General features: G+C 42.1%; 1 protein-coding gene across 1 annotated transcript in view; it reads left to right on the top strand.

Annotated features, from left to right (window-relative positions):
- The window catches only part of TAB3 (TGF-beta activated kinase 1 and MAP3K7 binding protein 3), an 82,329-nt gene that overhangs the window by 34,472 nt on the left and 39,774 nt on the right, over positions 1–8,083 (top strand). Inside the window, exon 2 of the mRNA XM_003793738.2 lies at positions 6,895–7,086. Coding sequence (XP_003793786.1) covers positions 6,985–7,086 — 102 coding nt within the window. The 5' untranslated portion in view covers positions 6,895–6,984. The remainder of the gene's footprint in view (positions 1–6,894; positions 7,087–8,083) is intronic.

Here is an 8,083-nt window from a genome sequence, read left to right on the forward strand (position 1 = left end):
GGTCCGGGCTGGGGATTCGGACCCGCCACCTTAGGTGTACGTGGCTGGCGCCTTAGCCGGTTGAGCTATAGGCGCCGAGCCAACCTCACCAATCTTAACATGCTAGCAGTGAGTGTCAGCCTGAGATAGTATTGTCTTTCTAGAGGCTGCTTGGGAGGGCCCAGAATGCTAAATACCTTTTTTTGCCTGGGACAGTTTTACATGAGGAAGAATTATTGTGTCTTAAATTACTGAATCAGTGGTATGCTATTGAAACACAATAGAGTAGACTGATACTTAGGGTAGCTATCTTTAGACCTTTCTGTAGAAGAGGGAGGTACATTTTAGGTATCTCAAACCCAGCAGACATTTAAATGAGTGAAGCCTGGCTGGGCCTCAGTAACTGGGACCCCCTCCAGAGTGTAGAAGAACTAGACAAACGGTCCCTTCTGAAAGGAGAATGGTACTTTAGCTTCAGCCAGTTGTTGCCTATAGTAGCTAGATCATCTGATTTTTCAGAGAAAATGTAGTTATTAATATCTAAAATTTTATGTGAATTCTCCCTATTTTAAATGTAGCTAAGCTTTTTTTTTTTTTTTTAAACATTGCTGAGGCCCAAACAGGCAGATCTGTGGGCTGGATTCGGCCCACAGACTGGTGGTTTGCAACCTCTGATATCATTATTTTAGGAAGTAAGCTAAAATTCTGGTAGAGGTAAAATGCTCTGGTCCATAAAGGTACTACCCTGCATAATTTGCTGAACTCAGAAAAGACTGGAAACAAAGCAGTAGGTGTCATTTTCTAGACTGTGGGGAATTGTGGCATCAGAGCAGAGCACAGGAACTTTCGCTGTGATTGGGAGGAGGAATTCTGTTGAGAGAAATCCTAGCAGCTGCTTTTTCAGGAACAGAATCCACTGTGCCTTGTGTCAGCACTCCTGAATTAAGGTGGTAGCTGCGCCACTGAAGGAAGCCTCAGTGATTCTACTGCTAAGCATAGCATTTGGGCCCCTTAGTCATTGTCTTATCTTTAAAAGGAGTCCTCACAAAGCTGACAGGCAGTAAAGGCTTCACACTAGAGTTTCCTGGTTCATGTGGACCCTGGCCTATGTGATTGTAGGGTTTATACCTTCAGTGTTTATTCTTTATTTCTTTTTTTTTTTTTTTTGAGACGGAGCCTCAAGCTATCCCCCTGGGTAGAGTGCCATGGCATCATACTCACAGCAACCTCCAACTCCTGGGCTCAAGCGAGTCTCCTGCCTCAGCCTCCCAAGTAGCTGGGACTACAGGTGCCCGTTGCAGCCATCATTGTTGTTTGGCGGGCCCGGGCTGGGGATTCGAACCCGCCACCTTAGGTGTATGTGGCTGGCGCCTTAGCCGCTTGAGCCACAGGCGCCGAGCCTATTTATTCTTTCTTAATCTAGAGTTACTGCCTACACAATTGCACAATCCACAGCTGTGGCCATCTGGGCTCTAGTGGGGGAGTTTCAAGGGTGTCCTAGGAGTTTGGTCACATCTGAGCCTAGCCTATACAGCTAGTACAGCTTAAATGTTCCTTGAGTCCTCTATCTGGTTTTATTTTATTTTATTTTGAGACAAGAGTTTCACTCTGTCGCCCTGGGTAGAGTGCCAAGTAGTCATAGCTCACAGCAACCTCAAACTTCTGGGCTCAAGCAATTCACTTGCCTCAGTCTCCTGAGTAGCTGGGACTATGGGCATCCACCACAACACCTGGCTATTAGTCTTGCTCAGGCTGGTCTTGAACTTGTGAGCTCAAACAATCCACCGGCCTCTGGGAGTGCTAGGATTACAAGTGTGAGCCACCACGCCCAGCTTCTGCCTGGTTTTAAAATGTCAAATCAACAGGGCAGCGCCTGTGGCTCAGTGGGTAGGGTACCAGCCCCACATACTGAGGGTGGAAGGTTCAAACCCAGCCCCCCGGCCCAACTGCAACAAAAAAATAGCTGGGTGTTATGGTGGGCACCTGTAGTCCCAGCTACTTGGGAGGCTAAGGCAAGAGGATCACCCTAAGCCCAGGAGTTGGAGGTTGCTATGAGCTGTGTGACGCCATGACACTCTACCAAGGGCGATAAAGTGAGACTCTGTCTCTACAAAAAAAAAAAGTCAAATCATCATTCAGTACCTTAATATTGTGTAAAAAGTAGCAGCCCTGGGTGGCACCCCCAGCTTAGTGGGTAGGCGCCCACCACGTGCACTGAGGCTGGTGGGTTTGAACCCAGCCCCGGGCAGCTAAAACAACAATGACAACTGCAACAACAACAACAAAATAGCTGGGTGTTGTGTGGGTGCCTGTGGTCCCAGCTACTTCAGAGGCTGAGGCAAGAGAATCACTTCAGCCCAAGAGTTTGAGGTTGCTGTGAGCTGTGACACCACAGCACTCTACCTAGGGTGACAGCTTGAGACTCTGTCTCAAAAAAAGAGAAAAAAGTAGCAGCTCATTGTAATACAGTAAAACCTTCATAATTGACCACCTCCTTAAGTTGACCTAATTTTCATAGACTAGACATGGGAATACCACATGTATCTACCAGTACAGCAGGCCTAGCCCCTTATGTTGACCACCTCCATATGTTGACCAGTTTACAGATGTTCCACAGTAATTGTCAAGAAACAAAGTCAGTATATATTTTGCATAGTAGTTGTTGCATACATTGATATATATGGACAGGAATAGAGTGTATGTTTTGATCTGCATTGTAGCTACATCTATAATATGATATGACACTTTATGACAATGTTTTATTTTATTTTTTTTCTGTGGGATTAAATACAAAAATACATTATAGTACTTTAAGTGTTTTTAAAAGAAACTGACTTACCTCATTGGGTGGAATATTTTCTGTTTGTAAACTATCTATTAGCCTCCCATTGAGCAAAAGGGAATTTGCTTTTTTATAATAAATATTTTAATATTATTACTATGAAATACTGAATGATTTTCCTTGTCAATTATTGCTCATGTGAGTGAATATTTGTAAAGCACAGAGTACTCAACACTATTAAAATTACATGTGTAGTCCCTTAAAGAGAACTATGTTTTTATCAGTTTAAATTCCTTTTTGTTGTGATAAGTTGGTCTACCATTAGTCATCTTTTTGGATGGTAGCCATTTTGGAGGGGGTGTTAGCTGTTGGTTTCTTTTTTTTTTTTAAAAGACAGAGTCTTATTCTGTCGCCCTCAGTAGGGTGCTGTAGCATCACAGCTCACAGCAACCTCCAGCTCTTGGGTTTAGGCGATTCTCTCTTGCCTCAGCCTCCCAAGCAGCTGGGACTATAGGTGCCTGCCATAATGCCTGGCTTTTTTTTTTTTTTGCAGTTTTTGGCTGGGCCTGGGTTTGAACCTGCCACCTCTGGCATATGAGGCCAGTGCCTTACTCCTTTGAGCCACAGGCACCACCCACCCTGCTATTTTTTATTGCAGTTTGGGCGGGGTCAAGTTTGAACCCACCACCCTAGGTATATGGGGCCTACTTACTGAGCCACAGGCGCCGCCCTAGCTGTTGGCTTCTACTTGAAAGATGCTTTAATCTGTTTGAGGCAAGTATTTATAACCATTAAGGGGGGGGGGGCTTAAACAGCTAACTTATTTATACAAGGATTCTTTCCCCCCATAGTCCTTCATCTCACACACCTTTAGCTCCCTCTTTGAATGATAAACTGGATGAGGGTTTGCTGTCTTTTTTCTTAGCTAAAGAATGGCACTCATCATTAGGATTATCTCCTGGGAACGTCTTTGGTACCTACCACTGACACAGTGCAAAGAACACAGACCTTGGAGAAGGCAGGCTTGGATTTGAGTCACACAATTCTGCCATATGCTCATTCTTTCACTTCATTTTATTTATAAAATGGAGATAATCATAACTACTTTTGAGGGCATTTTCAGTAAATGGTAGCTAATTATGGTGATAAAATTAATAGTAGCTTTGAACTCGATAGCACCTGAGGTCTCTAAAGGCTAACAAAACTAGTTAACAACTGGCAGCTCCAAAGAGCTCTTGAAGTATATGAACCCATGCTCTTGACATCTGAAACCTGTCTATTTTTGTTGATCCTTGTTGCTTTTTCCTCTGTCTCATAGAAAGATAACTGTATTGCCCTCTTACCTTAAAGAATTATAATTGGGGTGGGAAAACAAAACCATTTTTTGAGCCACTAGAAAAGTTGGAGTTAAAATTTTAGGTGCTTGAAAAGCTCTTTATTGAAGCGTGGTTAGCTGTGAAGTGTTCTGAGTGTAGCCTCTCAAATATTAAGGGATCCTTTCCTGGTAGAAAGCTGCCATCATTTCTTTAAGTAGTAGCAGATTTGATTAGTTAAGGTTATCTCTACCATTAAAATTTTTTTTTTTTTTTTGGGAGACAGAGTCTCAGTTGGTCACCCTTGGTAGAGTGCTGTGACGTCTTAGCTCACAGCAACCTCAAACTCTAGGGTTCAAGTGATCCTCTTGCCTCAGCCTCCCAAGCAGCTGGGACTACGGGCGCCTGCCACAATGTGTGCCTGGCTGTTTTTTTAGAGACGGGGGTCTAGCTCTGGCTCAGGCTGGTCTTGAACCTGTGAGTTCAGGCAATCCACCTGCCTTGGCCTCCCAAGTGCTGGGATTACAGGCTTGAGTCTCCACACCCAGGCTTCTACCATTAAATTGAGTGAATTCCTTTGTTTTCCCCTTTTCTCCTAATGAGTATCTATTGAACATCATTTAACAGATATTTGAGCAGACACCAGCTTAAGGCTCTGGAAATGCAGTGGTGAATGAGGCATAGACCTTAAATAAAGCTATAGGCTTTTGTTTGGTTAGTTGGTTTTGGTTTTATTTTTACTTTTTGTTTGGAAGTAATTTCAAACTTAACAGAAATTGCAAAAATAAAAACAGGACAAAGAACACTATAAATACCCTTTACTCCAATTCACCTACTGTTAAAATTTTTCTATTTGCTTTCTAGTTTGCTCTCTGTATACACACATAGGTATGCATGTACATGCGTGTTTGTGTGTACATAAACGTATATAAAGTATAGATATTTTTTTCCTGACCTATTTTAAAGTAAGTTGCATGCCCTTAACTCCAAAGTGCTACATCATATAATTCCTAAAAATAGGAATATTCTTGTATGTAACCACAATTCAGTAAACTTAGTAGATATACTACACTAAACATTAATAAAATACTTCTAATCTCTCTTCTACATTTCATTTTTGTGATTTGACCCATTGATTTCTTTTATAGCATTTCCCCCCTTTAGTATAGGATTAAATTTAAGATCAGGTATAAGATTAAGGTGTTATGGCTCTATCTCCTTTAACCTGGAACTTTTTTTTTTTTTTTTGCAGTTTTTGGCTGGGCCGGGTTTGAAGCTACCACCTCCAGTATATGGGGTTGGTGCCCTAACTCCTTTGAGCCACAGGTGCTGCCCTAATCTGGAACATTTTTCTAGCCTTTGTCTTAATAACATTGACATTTCTAAAGATGATATTCCTTTTGCCCCCTTTTTTAATAGGACAGTTCTCATTTAGGGTTTGTCTTATTTTTTTATGAGTAGTTTCAGTTTATTCATTCCTGATTATAATATTGTAAAGCAGTGGTTCTCAACCTGTGGGTCGCAACCCCTTTGGGAGTCCAATGCGACCCTTTCACAGGGGTCACCTAAATACATTCTGCATACCAGATATTTACATTATGATTCATAACAGTAGCAAAATTACAGTTATGAAGTAGCAATGAAAATAGTTTTATGGGACCACGCCTGTGGCTCAGTGGGCAGGGCGCCGGTCCCATATACCGAGGGTGGCGGGTTCAAACCCGGCCCTGGCCAAACTGCAGCAAAAAAATAGCTGGCCGTTGTGGCGGGCACCTGTAGTCCCAGCTACTTGGGAGGCTGAGGCAAGGTTGCTGTGAGCTGTGTGATGCCATGGCACTCTACTGTGGGGGACAAAGTGAAACTCTGTCTCTACCAAAAAAAAAAAGAAAGAAAATAAAGGTTGGGGATCACCACAACATGAGGAACTGTATTAAAGGGTCACGGCATTAGGAAGGTTGAGAACCACTGTTAAAGTGATATGTACTTCTCAGGGTATCATATCTGTAGCTGTATACAGTTCCTCTGTCCCTCTTGGGTGATGTTCATTTTGATCACTCAGTTAAGATGATGTTTGGTTTATCCACTGTATACTTAAATTTTTCTACCTTTCAACTAATAAGCTTTGAGGAGACACTTGTAAGACCATGCGTATATCCTACTCTTCATCCAGATTGTCCCTTAGGTTTAGTATCCATTGATGATACTTACTTGAAGCAGTCTATGCTATGATGGTTGCAAAATGATGATTTTCCCAGCTCCAGTGTTCCCTGCACATTGACCAGTTAGATTATACTGCAAGAAGGGGACCCTTCCTTCTGTCCCAGTTTTATTTGTATGTATTTAGCTATGTATCATCGGTATGGGCACATGACTTCCTCTTTTCTACTGGTTTATAATTCATTACTGATGTTTATCATTTTGGTGTTCAAATTATTGCACATTTGGGCAGTGTGAACCTCTTTGACTCGACTCCCAGGTCCTTATAACATCTTAACTTCAGTACTTCCTCACTCTGTCTAATAATGACATGTTCCAGGTAGAGCTAGAGGTTTTTATATGAGAGACCTTCAGGTGCACATATGGTTTCAGTATAGTGGCTTTAGTGTTCCCGTGAGGGTAAGCACAGCCTGCTGTGGCAGCATAGTGGAGCGTCCTCTAGCCTATGTAGGTGGAGGAGAGCGAGGGCCAAAGGACTAAGTGGGAGGATGTCAGTGGGAACCTCCTTAGAGGAGATGCTACCAATATTGACATGTATAGGATCAATAGGAATAAAGTAAAATATGTAATTAGACTTAACCATACTTTAATTTCTTTTAATAGAAAATGACTGTGATGTTAGAAGATTGTTACTCTTGGAAGGCTGGTTAACATTCATTTCCTAAGAGAAACTTGACCACCATTTGCTCTGGCATGGCGCAAAGCAATCCACAACTTGATATTCAGGTTCTCCATGATCTTCGACAACGTTTCCCTGAAATTCCAGAGAGTGTGGTGTCTCAGTGCATGTTACAGGTAAGTTATCTGCCCCCGATAAGGATATTTTATTTATTTATTTTTTATTAAATCATAAAGAGGTAGATCGTGTAGACATTAATGCATTTATGGGGTGCAATGTGTTTATTTCATATACAATTTGGAATGCTTACATCATACTGGTTAATATATCCCTCACCTCATTTACTAAGTTATAGTTTTTATTAGAGCTGGGTTTGTGTTGTAACTAGAACTCAGTTACGTTTGTGTGTGTGTGACATGAGGGAACATTTAGAGCAAGATTTCTCAACCTAGGCACTATCCATATTTGGGACTGGATAATTGTTTGTTGTAGGAGTCTGCCGGGTGCATTGTAGGATGTTTATCAGCATCCCTGCAGTTGTGACAACTGAAAATGTCTCTAGACATTGCCAAATGCCCCATGGGAAGCAAAATCTGTCCCCATTTAGAACCATGGATTTTAAGAAAAGAGCCCATGGATTTTAAAGGCATGTAGCAAAAAGAGAAAAAGATTCTCCTTATATTTTCAATTTTTGAAAGTTTTTGGATTGTGTTATCAGTCCCTAAATCCTTATAGTTGAATTTTGAATCTTAATTTTATCATTTTAACTTCTTACACTATACTTTTTTTTTTTTTTTTAAAGAGACAGAGTCTCACTTTATTGCCCTTGATAGAGTGTTGTGGAGTCATAGCTCACAGCAACCTCCAACTCCTGGGCTTAGGTGATTCTCCTGCCTCAGCCTCCCAAATAGCTGGGACTACAGGCGTCCACCACAATGCCTGGCTATTTTTTGTTGCAGTTTGGCTGGGGCTGGGTTTAACCTGCCACCCTCAGTGTATGGGGCCAGTGCCCTACTCACTGAGCCACAGGCGCCACCCACACTACACTTTTTTTGAGGGAGTTGTACTATGTCACCCTTGGTAGAGTGCTGTGGCGTCACAGCTCACAGCAACCTTAGACTGTTGGGCTTAAGCAGTTCTCTTGCCTCAGCCTCCCAAGTAGCTGGGACTACA

The sequence above is a fragment of the Otolemur garnettii genome, unplaced genomic scaffold (genome assembly GCF_000181295.1).
Source record: "Otolemur garnettii isolate 467f Iridium unplaced genomic scaffold, OtoGar3 scaffold00072, whole genome shotgun sequence".
In the NCBI taxonomy this organism is placed as follows: Eukaryota; Metazoa; Chordata; class Mammalia; order Primates; family Galagidae; genus Otolemur; species Otolemur garnettii.